Source organism: Pithys albifrons, chromosome 7, assembly GCF_047495875.1.
Source record: "Pithys albifrons albifrons isolate INPA30051 chromosome 7, PitAlb_v1, whole genome shotgun sequence".
In the NCBI taxonomy this organism is placed as follows: Eukaryota; Metazoa; Chordata; class Aves; order Passeriformes; family Thamnophilidae; genus Pithys; species Pithys albifrons.
Window position 1 is genome coordinate 8,586,195 of NC_092464.1, and position 14,218 is coordinate 8,600,412.

Genomic DNA, 14,218 nt, shown 5'->3' on the forward strand with positions numbered 1-14,218 from the left:
TGGGGGGAAAAAACATGGTAGGAGAGGTGAGGATTTTTCAATGACAAAAGCCTTCCTCCAGGTGTACGTATAATTCAGAACCTGGCCACTTGGATCATCTCCTCTAGGTAGATATCCTCTCTCCTTGTAGAGCTTTTTCTGGATTTCTGTGTCATCACAGCTGTAACAGTGCTTCCAAGGGTTTCCTCATATTGGCATTTCACCACAAATGTAAACAAATGGATATCTGATGGAGTTTGCATTTGATCAATTTGAACTGCAGGTATCTTGGTACCTTACAGCAAATTGAATCAGAGCAGTTTACAGATATCTTTTCTTTTACTTACCTTTGGTCTCCAAGATGAAGAGAAATACTTCTTTAATAACTAGATTTTATTGTATTGTCTGTTCCGTGCAAGTAGAAATGCAATTCACAATAAAAAACCTCTTGGGCTGGTAAGAGAGGAAATGAAGCAGTATCAGTCACTGCTGACCTAGAGGGAAAGGCTCCATAAAACAGACTTGTTGAGATGCTCATTGCAAAGAGACTCTGGAGAAGCTTCTAGTGAGCAAGTGCTCCATTTCTGCTCCAGAGCTGTGCCATGATGCCACGTTCATGTGAGGAACAGAAAGGTGAAGAGCACAGATGGAAATGAGATGGTTTAGAGACCGATTGGAGGCCAAGGACACAAAATATATTGCTTTTAATGCCCCACTAGCACTTTTAATATTCTGGATGGTTTTTATATTGTGCTGGGTCAGAAAGATGGTGGCACTGGAGAGGCCAGGTAAAGCCCAACAACAGCTAGAGACACTGGAAAGTTAAATTCATGGCTGTTGCAGCCTTTTCTGACAGAGAAAGAAAAGAAAGAGCCAGGGGTGAAAGCAGTGTGAAATGAGAGAGGAAGGAGCACTGGACCGACCAACAAAGTCACCGAGAAGCAAGATGCTGGTATTGCCAGGGAGATAGGAGTCTCACTCTCTCACTCAGTCCAAGTAGAGATAGATGGGTTTGCTGTGTTTAAAACTCTGCTGCAGAGGTGATTTAAATTGCCTTGGACCACAGCTCTTCTGAGTTCTCCCCTTAGGTGATGTGAATTGTCAAGCCCCTCAGTTAAAGGATGCTGGAAGAAGAAGAAGCTCTCTGTGCTTTGATTCCTCACTTTTCTTGCCACTGCATTTCAGTCACATCTGCAGAGTCTCTCCACAGGCTCCCCTCCAGCTAGCCCAAGAGCACAAAACTGCCCTTGTATGTAGTATCTCTGTAGCTACAGCAACACTCAGGCTTGGGTGCTGGGTGAGTTACCACTGAAGGGCTCTGTGGATGCACTTTCCCATGTGAGCAGGACAACCTCACTGCAGACAAAACAAAGCTGGTTTATGTCACACCTGTCAGGGCCTTGGAGCACAGAGCCCAGTGCTCCTGACTTTTTAACCCCTCCTGCCCCATCTGCAATTCGGATTTCTCCAAGCTGGCCTGGTGGCTCCAGCCTGCCTCTCTCCATAATGGGCTGGAAACCACAATCATCATGTGAAAAATCACACTCTTCTTGCCCCTTCTCCTTTGAAACTATTTCATTGTTTTAACCAAACATAGACAATTCTGAGCTTGTTTGAAATATGTTTTTCTTCAGAGGGTTCCTGGTGGGAAGGCTAACTGACTTCACCTGGTGTTATCACTGAGATCCTCTTCCTTCCTCTGCTCCAGCCTGGCCTCTGGAAGGCTGGTGCGCTCCAGTTCTTTTGGGCCCTGGGGGTAACTCAGCCTTCCCAAATGTAGCTCAAGTGACAAAGACATTTCTCTACCTTCTCTACCTTCTTTCACAAAGTCTTTTTGTACTGCAGAAAAGGACTGTATGACATAGTTATGGTTGATAAAAATCTGATATTTTATTAAACTTAAATGTCAAATCCCAAAATCCATGAAAATGCTGAGGACATATCATTGCTTATTCAGGTATTTTCAGTATCTGGAAGGAGCAATCACCAGAAAGGACCATGCAGTTGTCTGTAACATCCCATGTGAAATGAAACTGAGTGAGGATCAGTCCCATAAAGCCACAGGGAGCAGGGAGGGAAACTTCTGTTTCATCTCTGATGTAACTGTTTATTTAAAAGTCTTTAGTGGACATAAAATGTGGCCTTTTGAGCTTAAAATAAATTCCTTTTTCATGTAGCTTGCTACGAGCAAAGAGTGTGGGCAGACCCACTCAGAGCTGTGTCTGATCTGCAGTGTTCCCTGCTACTGATGGTTCCTCCTTGGCAGACACAGCCTGGTCTCCTTCTGACAAAACACTGCTTAAGGATCAGAGAAATGTCCCCTATTGGTAAAGATGTATTTTCCCAGGAATCACTTACTCTTAATGCTTGTCTGCGCACAAACTCTACAGGTTAAAATTCCCTTAGCACAGTTCTGAGTATCTCCCAGGGGCTCAGTTCTCCAGGGAAAGCTCCAGTATCCCACGGGGGAAGCTTCTCAAGCGTGCTCTTCCCTCGGTAGGAGACTGTTGTGTTTCAAACAGACAGTGGATTGTGTTTTTAAGAAGATAGCAGCCCATTCCTAAACCACCTGCCTGGTGCTTCCATAACCTGCTCCACACTGAGCAGCCAGTACATGAAACATACTCCATACTTGCTCTCCAAAAAGCTTGGATGGGCAGCATGTTCAGGATGAGGACATCATTAGCATTATAATGGAACCGGCTGAGTAGGCACTGCTGGCCCATCTGGAGCACCAGCCAGGCTCAGGCATTTAGAAACCCTAACAACTAGAAAGTGTTTTTTTTTCCTTAAACACTACTAGACATTCTGAAGACTAAGAAACAAGAAGGAGGTGCCTGTAGCCCACAGTGCTTCCTACAGAATGAGTTTTGGCAAATGAAAAAAATTTGGACGTGTCTCTCGATTTAACAGCCCTGCAGGTAAAGTGAAGAACCTGCAACTTCTCCATTAACACTTCTGTATTCAATGCTATTCCATAAAAATTCTAGGAAAGCTTATACCTATTAAACCCTGGAGGCACTTGTAAGTTTGTTCTGAAGGGCCAGTCTGCCTCTTTCCTCGTGTTATTTGTGTGAGTTCTTTCTCCTGCTGCTGTTCTGTGGTTCTGCTCCTCTTTACTCCTGCCATGAGCAGCATAGGGCAGGCAGAGGGAAAGAGAAGGGGTGTGGGGCTTCCTTGGGTGTGAAGGTGTGAATTTTGAATTTAGCTAACCTGGGTTTTACTCTCTGCTTCACCACTCCTACTGTAAATTTCTTCCAACTTTCATCCATTAAAAGGGTAATTCTTACTTAACATAGTTATGTAACCCCCTAAATCCACAAGGTATTTAAACATAAAATACATACAAAATCAACAGAGCTGGCTTCTCATCTACCCCTTTTGCTTTAAGAGAAACTGAAATGCACTTACAGTATGTTTGATGGAATTTTTAGTAGCAGAGCTGCCTAAATTTCCACAACCTTTCTAAACACAATAGTTGTGGTGCTTATTGCTCCACTCAGAGATTTTGCACACCTTGAACTGCAGTTGATCTTTATATATATAGCTCAAGTATAAACTGGCACGAGGTGTGAAAGGCAGAACAAAAGACTTCCGTACATTCATTCCCAGCACAAAGGAAAGGAAAAGAGACAAAGGAAAAGAAAGGAAAGGTAAAGAAAAGAGGGGAAAAAAAAGGAAAGGAAAAGGCAAGTCTGCTGCTCAGTGCAGCATAGGGCCTAGAGATGAAAGACACAGAAAAGGCCAAGGTACCCAATACCTTTTTTCTCTTCTGACAGTTTTGGGCTTCCCCACACAATATGACAAAGACTTACTGGAGCAAGTCCATGGGGTTTACAACTACCTGCTGGGAGGAGAAGGAAGACATGAGCCAGACTCTGCTTGGGGCACATAGGGATGAAAGGAGCATCCACAGCCACTTTTGGAGCAATGGATTTTCTGGTTAGATACAAGGATGGTTTATTTATTTCCTTGAGGGTAGTAAAATACATAAATAGGATGCCCACAGAGGTTGTGGTATTTCCATCCTTTGAGATCCTGAAAACTTGACCTCCAGAGGTCTATTCCAGCTGTACTTCAAAATCCCTCTGCAATTCTACTTGATGACTCACAGCACAGAAGGCTGCAAGGCAACAAGTAGACACCATGCCTCCCTGACTTCCAGCACATCCTTAGCAGATGGAATATCTTTCACTGCTACAGACATGTTCTATATTTACCTTTAAATATCTGCATTATCAGGACAGATTTCCTACAATGAACACAAGTTTGTATTATGGACCTGATATTTCTCCAAGCAACAAACCAACAGCAGGCATGAAAAGGTTATTTTTTTCTGAGTACAGAGGAGATGATTAAATAAGACCCTTCAGTATTACAATCTTCCACTAGGGGAAAAGCATGTTCTTAACAGCAACTTAGATACTTCATGAAGCCCTTTCTCTGTCACTAATCACATGCACAGTAACATCTGTGCAAGCCAGTTGGCTCTGGACAGCTCCTGTGGTTCTTGAAAGACTATTTCTTGGCAGGTTCTGTTTTTCACTCTAATTGAAAGGTTAATAAAATCAGTCATACTTGTATGTTGGCTAAATAAACACACTGTCTCCACTGATGATGAAACAGATGCACTACCACTCATGTTTCCCACGGGGTTCATTTGTTCCATGATCACATTTGGTTTCCTTCAAGCTCCTCTATGTAGTATCTGACAGCATTTTGGATGGTTTTCATAAAGAAATTCACCTTTCAGATGCTACTGCATTCACGTCTCAACTCTCGTAGTGTTTGGCAAAGGCATTATACATCCTCAACATTTCTTCATTGTGGAGAATATGGACGAAGCTAATCCTTACAAAAGGTTGGGAACTCTTTGAGTGTAAATGCACTATGGAGACGAGCAGTTTGTTGCTGAGGCTGAAATTGCCAATGCATTCAAACCTGGCTTCTCTCTGCTTCTCCCTCAGGCCGAGTCTCACCTTGCACCAAGCTGTTTTAGCAGATCTTGCTGGCTTCTAAAACCCAGTCCTGCAGCTTCACATGCCTCCAGTTTGATTTCACGAACAGCTGAACTGACACTGTGCATCTCTCTGAAACCAGGATTTGCATTTGACAGGGCAACACATGGTTGGTAAGGCAGGCAGGAGACATGCTTAATGCACACAGGTAGAAAGTATGTATTCAAGTTAAGTTTTGTGTACCACAACGTTTCCAAACATTCAAAGACTACAACAGCTGATATTTGTTTTAAAGCAAAAGGCATCCCAAAATGTTTTTGCAACCTGGCAACTAGTACAATGAAGAAAATCTCAAGCCATACAAAGATTAACACAGATTTAGATAATTTCAATATTCAATTCTGAAGTGGAGGAAGAAAAAAAGGATGTACTTACTTCCCCTTTATGCAATGCATCACTGAAGTTCTTCAGGGTGGGATTCATCTTACTTATTTTTTGTGTTCTGAAAGATGTAGATAATGAAACTACCTTGCTGAACTGCTACAAGATGTGGTCTCTGTAGGGCTCTTTAACTAAGTCAGGTTTTAAAGATGTTCTCTCCCTCCCTTGACAGTAAAGGGAGACCAGACTCCTCAGGTCTACATATCCCAACAATTTAAGCCATTTGCACAACTACTCATCAGCCAAAAATGAACTCCCATTGCAGTCCCTCCTTTTTTTATTGTTTTTAAAAGTTAAGGCATAAAAGCATGTCGTCAACTTCCAACCTCAGGTCTCCACGTTACAGACTTTTCCTTAATCTGTCTCATGATGAAGGGGAAACTGAGGAAGAGGAAATGGAGAGCTGAATATCACCCTAAACAAAAGCATAGAACACTGACATAACAAGTAAAGGGCATTTGTGAAAAAGTACCCTTTTGTCACACTTTTTTAACCTTTAATTCACCTAAAACCATTTTGAGCCAAAGTACAACATTCTCATCACATTTTGTAACCTCAGCAAGTCTCACTGGTAGAAATGTTACCATTCTTGTGATCCTCACATAGCCCCTTATTGCTTACAACAGAAAACCCAAATAGAGGAGTAGCTCAGGATGGGGATACAGCTGAGGAACCAGTGCAGCAGGAACAGGCAACAGGCACAGTGCAGACCTCTGCGGGACTTCATTTATCTTGAGTTACTGCCACTGTGTTCTTACAGCAGGAACTTGTCATTCACTTGAACACTTGGTTGAACTGAGGCACTCAGAGAAAGGCAAGAGAATCAGTGGTCAAGCACCAGCTGGATTTACACTTTAAGGCACAGCACAAAAGAGAGATTTGGAATAAGTAATCTCCACGATGAGGGAGTGCTGATACTCACTTGTCTGTATGGCATCAGAGTTGAACACACCTTGCTGATCAGAGAATAAATGCTTTTAGGATCACTTTTTTAAACTTTAGTCTAAACTGATAAAAATGGTTAAATCAGATTATTAGAACTTAGAAAATACAACTGAATGTAGATTTAGGAGACTGTTTTTTATTATTTATTTAGTAAAACTCACTATACAAACAAAAAATTATCACAACAGTGTAATAGGCAGGGTTGTAGTTTCTCCTTCCTTCAAGATGCTTCTTTGCTTCAGTAAAAACACATATGTACATTTACAACAATTTCCCTTCAAAGAACTGGGATTCATATATTAAAACATACCTGGTAAAATAAGCTTAAAATAATTTCACATTGCTTGGAAAAAGATCTGAGTAATTTACTCTTACCAGAGTGCCATTGTTGCACAGTATTCAAAAAAATGAACGACCACTAAAATATAGAGTAAAACATTTAAAAGTACATTTATTTCAAATGTGGGCAAAATATCAATATAAAAGAAAATAGAGTATAAGAAATAAAAATAAAGTACAAAACATTTTCATCTTTGACATCCATAATTTAATAGATAGCAAGCCCTTCTATTTTTACATCCAAATCACACTCTTGGCTGAAGTACCATAATTTATTTTAAAATGCTTAAAAACGGGCTAACCATGATACCTAAAGTCAGATCCTTTAAAATGGTAGTATAATACAAAACATAGTAAATTATGTTTCAGCATAATAAAATTACACATCCTAAAAAAGATGCAGTTTATTTTTGCTTTCCTGCTTTAAACTGCTCATTGTCCCTAGGAAAACAGCTGGAAAACGGCATCCACAGGAAGTTCTAGTGGCTTTGTACAATGGCTGAACAGCTAGATATAAGGCTCCAAGGATTCCAAAGCAGTAAGGCATTTTACTATCCATCAAGTAAATTTATATGTATGCTTGTTAAGAAAGAACAACAGTAAGAAATGACTGCAAAATACAACTTCTATAAAAAACATGCATTAACTACACAGAGGCCTTACTGGTCCCTCCACTGCATTTATCAAATAGGGTCTATAATCTTCTGTAAAAAACTATTTTCCTCATCTGAAGAAATTCGTGACAAATATTTTCCTTAGTAACAAGGGGTTTTTTTCCCTGTTGCCTAATATTCTACCACTATTCCTTTGTGACAACTCTGCCTCCCACCTCCCCTGAGGTGTTTTCTATCAATTAGTAATTTCATTCTGAATTTAAGCTGGCTTTCTGGGTATTAAACTACCCTCGTATCAAGTAAATTTTACATATCTTAAAAAAATTATAATTAATTGTTTCTAACTAAGAAAAACTTTTAGCAAACCACCGTTTCCTAAGCAGCTGACAGTCTTTACACAAAAAGGATATGATTCATAATCCAGTGTTTGAGTAAGTACTCCAGTCAGGACAAATTCAGCATTGTGGACATCTGGAAATACCCAAAACATTATTGGAGTTTACACCCCACACAGACATTCTGCCTCATTCTGCAGGAAGGGCCTTTCTGGACCTTTCTGCCTCTCATGCAAAGACACAAGGGGGTATTGCCCCACCACCACCAGGGCCCCCTCTAATCCATCACACTTGACATTACAAAGACCAGATTTGCCCATGTACATCCCTGTTAGTAAATACAGCACACGGGGAGCTACACTGCAGTAAAAACAGCTAAAATGAAAACCCCCAAATCTGTCACTAGATGAATACTGAGGTGGTGCCCTGCTTTTGGCTCAGATACAGTTAATTTTCTTAGTGTCTGGTACAGTTCTGTGTTTTGAATTTAGGATGAGAATAATGTCGATAACACATGGATGTTTTAGTTGTTGCTGAGGAGTTCTTATCCTAAGTCAAAGACTTTTTGGTTCCACATGCTCTGCCAGTGAGCAGGTGCACAAGGAGATGGGAGGGAGCATGGCCAGGACAGCTGACCCCAAGTGGCCAGAGGGATATTCCACACCGCAGAACACCATGCCCAGTATTTGTATACTGGGAGGAGTTGGCTGCTCAGTGGAGCCACCGATCACTGCTCAGGGATGGGATGGGCATCAGCCAGTGGGGGAGCAATTGTACAACTCTGGTGTGCATCACTTGTGTCTCTTGGGGTTTATTCCTCTCTCTCCCCCTCTCCACTTTTCATTAGTATTGTCATTAGTATTAATTAGTAATTAATAATTAATTAGTATCAATGGTATAATTAATACTATTAATTAGTATCACAAGTATATTACTATGTTACTATTACCATTAATATTTTGTTGTCATTAGTATTAGTAGCATATTATCTTGTTTCAATTATTAAACTGCTCTATCTCAACCCATGAGGTTTACACTTTGTTTTTTCAATGCTCTTCCCCTCCAATGTTGGGGTGGAGGCAGCTGGGGTGCGTTCCTCAGTTGCCTTTTGGCCTTGAACCACAGAACACAGTAACTTTGCCTCAGGCAGGACCAAAGCCCCAAATTCAAGCCTACCCTTCCAGAGATTTACAGTGACTTGTTGTGGTAGTTTTGGCCTTAGTTTTAGCTAGGCCTAAATTAGGCCTTAATTTTAGCAGGTCTCAGTTCTAGTAGGCCCAGATAGTGTGATGTAGATTAGAAGGGACAAGTGTCACCTGACTGAAGCAACCAAAGAGGTATCTCATATCATCTGATGCCAAAACAAGTATAAAAGGGAGTGAGGGAGGTGCCTCTGTCTCTTTTTCTTCATGGTTGCAGTACTAAGGACATGCTGCTGCTGTGTTGCTGAGATCAGGCCCCACTGCCACCCCACCGTTGTGTTATCTATGGAAGTGAACACTTTATTGTTAGTTTATCTTCTCTCTTGCCAAGCGTCTCTTGGGAAGTGTCTTTTGGGGTGTTTTTGTGGACTGGAGTGGTGGAATCTGTGTTACTGGGTGGGCAACTCAGTGGGGTTGTTGTTGTTTCTTTTCACATTTGTATATGTATATGTTATATCGTATTCTGCTTTTAATTTTCTCTCTTCTGTGTAAATATAAAAGGATTGCCATTTTAGTTTTAGGGTTTTTTTCTTCTTTCCCTTTTCCCTTGAAGGGGCAGGGGGAAACTCTGCCTCTGGGTAGCTGGCATTTTGCCAGCTCAGTCAAATACACCAGTCTAGAAAATGCCTCTGTTTAGAAATACCCATCAAACAACTGGCTTGGATTTCTCCACAGTTTGCAGGATAGTCCACATATTCCTCTACCATTATCTGACAGCTTCAAAATATCTCCCTATTTGTATAACAGTAATTGTAAAAATAAAAAAAAAAACCAAAATAGCAGCTATACTGTTCAAATTGGAGTGAAAGCTTATACATACCTATGCCTCTAGCGAAATATTCTCGGCATAAATGAAGGTCATTTTCACAGGAAATCAAGATTATCTCTGGCAAACTCTAAATGAAAGAAACTAATGGTAAGCTCAGAGTAACAGAGGAAGGTATTGCCAGTAAATTTTAGAAAGCAACACTGAACACACCTTATTCTGCTTATGCTCCATGAGTTTTCGAAAAGAAGGTTGTTTAGATAATACTTTTCCTCCTGCACATTCCACAATAGCTTTCATGGTGGAAAGACTGGGACAAATTCCAGGAGTAATGTAAAAATATTTTCCCTAAAAAGAAGAAAGGAAGAAGATTAAAAACATTATTTTGTTAACTGATTTCTGCAACACATGAAGCTTTTTTGTCATCTGACTCCTCTCTTACACCACCACAGGGCAGGCTTTGTAAGCTGGGCTTGGGTATGGTGGCTTGTGGACACAGATTCATCAGCTGATGAGTTTTCCCTAATTACCACTGATGCTTCCCCCGGTGGGGGCAAACCCACAATTTTGATACATTTGAGTAGTTTAGGAGTGCCTATTTCAATGCCTGTAAAATAACAACCAGGAAATTGTCAAATGACCACTATGGGTCAAAAAAAGCCCCAAACCCAAAGTCAAAAGTAACTGCACATGGCAAGACACGTAAGAACAACAATGTTCCTTGCTACTTCAAGCACAGGGACATCTCAAGTGTTACAAAAGAACTTTTACCTTTTTATTACCAGCCAATTTATTACTTCCTGATAAAAATTATACTACTTGACTGAGACCATTACCAGTGATCAGATCATAAAGTAGATTATCTCTGTTAACCAGCCAGGAATAAAAAAGAAAAAAACATTGCTATTTAGTCTGCAAAACTGAGCAAAACGTAGAATTTAAACTTAATAAAAGACATAGATTCTTATTCATTACAGTTTGAAAAAATATCCCTTTTAGATGGTTTGCCTCAACAAACAGTCTGAAATCCAGTTAGGCTAAAGAATCTCCAGCAGCTCAGATCTCCAGATCCCTCTCTGCACTGTAATGTAATTTTAAACAGAGGTATGAAGACATCTTGCTCATCCCGGCAAACAGCCTGCTGGAAAGGGCAGTCTCCAAGGAGAATCAGACCAAAATTCTCCTGAGACTGAAGTGCAAACTCACTCTCAGACTGCCATTTCTATGGGCAAGTGCTTTGACCATCAGGCTGGTGTAAAAAAAGAAAATAAAAAGAAAGAAAATAAGGTTCTTTCCATAAGTGGCTTTTCACAAGTAACAGAGAAATGTTCTAGATTTTGTTAAGCAACAAATACTGTTAATATGTTGAGTGTGTTTTGTTCAGATCTATGGGATCCTGTCACTCAGAGGGCTTATCATAGAATCAATTGGGTTGGAAAAGACCTCCGAGATCATCAAGTCCAACCCTTGGTCCAACTCCAGTGCCTTTACCAGATCATGGCACTCAGTGCCATTCCAATGCCTGATTATTTTCTCTGTAAATAATTTTTTTCTGATCTCCAACTTAAATTTCCCCTGGCCGAGCTTGAGCCTGTGCCCCCTTGTCCTATTGCTGAGTGCCTGGGTGAAGAGACCAACCCCCATCTGACTAGAACTTCCCTTCAGGAAGTTATAGACAGTAATGAGGTCACCTCAGTGAGTTTTAGGCAAGAAATAGGCATCAAATCAAAAAGAAAATTTACAACAAGTGCTTTACGTTATATGTCAGTCTGTTCTATTACCTTCAACTATAAAACCTGTGGCCCCAATGCTGAAACAACCAGATTGAAAAACTCCAAGTATTTAAATGTCATGCTAAATTGCATACCTTGAACAATGGAGCTACTTGTGCTCTCTTTAGAGACTCCTCTAAACTAAAGCAGAAAAGCACCTCAGCTTCAGCATCTCTGAGCACGAAGTTCTGCTCATCTGAAAAAGAAAGATTGATGATGTAACAAACAAAACAGCCATGTGACCCAGGATGTGATCTGAGCAGAACAGGTGGCAGAGTGGCTCTGAAAGGCACACAATTTTAACATGATTACAATATCCCCTCTTATTAGGCTTTTTACAGTGATGATCCCCAGTTACTTGGAGAATTAAGCAGTTTTACATTTGCATACCTAGTAAAAACCACTGTGCTATCAAGTCTATTTTTCTTACTTTGGAGAAACTTGCAAACTTTTATTTGTTGAGTCTCTGCAAACAAATGAGCAGAATGATTAAGTTTAAGTTACAATTACTGTGACAACCTATGAGTACCCACAAACTGTCTTCAAGTCCTCACACAATCTTAACAGAAAAAACTTTCCATCTTTTTCACTTGTCCTGTTATTCAGCCAATTTTTCACTTTTTATTAGGGATAGAATTTCAGTCTTTTTCTTTCCACAAAAATCTATGTCAGACATATTTCTAAATCAAATTTAATTCAAAATCTCTAAGCTTAAACAATAAAGAAGATATATGGAGAACAAATTGGTCTTTCCAAGGTCAATTCTGACAACCTGCAAGAGATGGTGTTCATACTCTTCCAAAACACAAAGGAAACCAGTAAAACAATTTTTGTAAACAATTGCCGTATTTTCTGTCATTGTAGCAGGTACAAAACTGGACGCAGCTCATTAGCTACAAATCAACTAAATTTCAATAGACAAGTAAAGTACTTCAAGTACTAGATCAAAACAAGCCATCCTAAATTCCCCAACTTTCTTCTTCTAATACCTTTCAAATAAATTGATTTCTCAGTTCACTGATGCTGAAGTAAGTAAATTGCCTTCTTGAGATTTATAAAAATGGTTACTGGTTTTATTAGTTAATTATCCATAGATTTAAGTCTTTATGATGTTAGGCAGTGATGTTATATATTTTCTTCTTACAAACAAATTATATAACAAGCACAAAACAATCATACACCAAATGATCAGAGCATTTAAGGAAGCTAAACATAATGCAACCACAAGTAAGAGTCTACAGAACAGCCATACAAGAAAATACAACGTTTAACAACATCCAAGATCTAATCATTGTAAAGCAAACCTTTAAGTACGTTTTTCATTCATTTAAGGGAAAGAAATGGTATCAAATCAAATCAAAACTAAATGAAACAAAATGTTCTGATGAAAGAGAACTTGTTTAAAAAAAATCAAAACAACCTCTAGTTCTTATGACAGCTTTACCCAACCATACTACTATAACCTTCACTAACATAACCTTCTGACACAAGTGGAATACAAGCCAGCTAGTGATGTAATTATTTAAAAACTTTGTACATCATTCTTCAAGAGATGTGAAGGATTAGTCAGACTTGCTGCAGAACTAAAATCTCTGCTTTCAAAGACTGAACTCTTTAGAAAACTGGAGAAACACTGAAGTCAGAAGTCGAAACAACAAAGTATATTTCAATACGTTACTGAATCTTAAGTTTACTATAGGAATTGATACTGATTTAACTTACCAACAAATTTCTGGCATTTGAAACACTCTTCTAACCACTCTGGAGTTACTATGTGCTTGACTACAGAAATTGCTGTCAGGAACTTGACAGTTCGGGTCACTTTACTGGCTATTAGATGGGTGCATTTCTGGGCAGAGTCTGCTACTTCGCCTCCAAGGATATACAGTTTCTGAAAGTTGTACAAAACACAAATTAAAATGAAAGTTGGTAAATAACTGGAGGAAAAACACAAATGAAAAATCATAACATCACCATCAAAATAAAACTAAGCTCCTAATAAAACAGTAAATACAGATTTCTGCATTGCAGTCATTGATTACTAAAGCTGATAAATTTTGACAGAATATACAGCCATTGAAAATCCAGGTATTTCCAGATATAAATATCACCCAGCAAGACTGAAAGCTACTTCATACTTCTGCAGTTATCTGATTTTGGGTTCTGCTTTTTTTAAGCAAGGAAATAACTGTAAGTTACAAATTAAAATCTTTTCTTAAGTGAAAGAAGATATTGAAGTAAGTAAAATATTTAATAATTTTGCTCTTTTCTGTGGAAGGTGTAATAAACCCTGTAGCTACAGCAAAATTCAATTTCCTAGTCTTTTCTTTAAAAAGCATCTCATGCAAGACACATATTCTTTAAATACACCAGTTGTCTATGTATTTTTGATGATACTGAGCCACTATTCCTTTTTCCTTGCTTTAAACTAGCAAACCCAAACTAACACATCATAGTTGCTATACTGTCATTTAAGATAGTCATTATCTGAAGGGATTTGCAGTAAAACAAATCAGCTGGTGAGGCACATCTGATTACTACAGATGTTAGAGATAGAATGCTCCCCTCCTAAAAATTTAAAAAATGAAGAAATATTTGGTCTGCTTTAGTAATTATGCACTGTGGATTTCTGATTTTCCATAACAAACCTTTTACACAAATAAATAAAACCCCCAAAAATATGTTTAAATATAAATACTAAACACTCTAAGGTGATTCTATTACATCAGTGATTCAGAGTCCCCCAGGCAAGAAAGCCCAAGGGGTATATTCAAGGTCTTTGGCAGCCCTGTGTACTCTCCTGCTCTCATAATGGTAACACACAGGACAGACTGGGCCGTGCTTTAAGCACTTCCTTACCATGCTTA

General features: G+C 39.3%; 1 protein-coding gene across 1 annotated transcript in view; it reads right to left on the reverse strand.

Annotated features, from left to right (window-relative positions):
* Positions 1-6,747: 6,747 nt before the first annotated feature.
* PAXIP1 (PAX interacting protein 1) overlaps positions 6,748-14,218 on the reverse strand; it is a 34,796-nt gene continuing 27,325 nt past the window's right edge. The window contains exons 16-21 of the mRNA XM_071560712.1: positions 13,074-13,242; positions 11,447-11,547; positions 9,793-9,927; positions 9,634-9,709; positions 7,683-7,747; positions 6,748-7,232 (exon numbers count right to left, since the gene is read on the reverse strand). Of these exons, the coding sequence (XP_071416813.1) occupies positions 7,221-7,232; positions 7,683-7,747; positions 9,634-9,709; positions 9,793-9,927; positions 11,447-11,547; positions 13,074-13,242 (558 nt within the window). The 3' untranslated portion in view covers positions 6,748-7,220. The remainder of the gene's footprint in view (positions 7,233-7,682; positions 7,748-9,633; positions 9,710-9,792; positions 9,928-11,446; positions 11,548-13,073; positions 13,243-14,218) is intronic.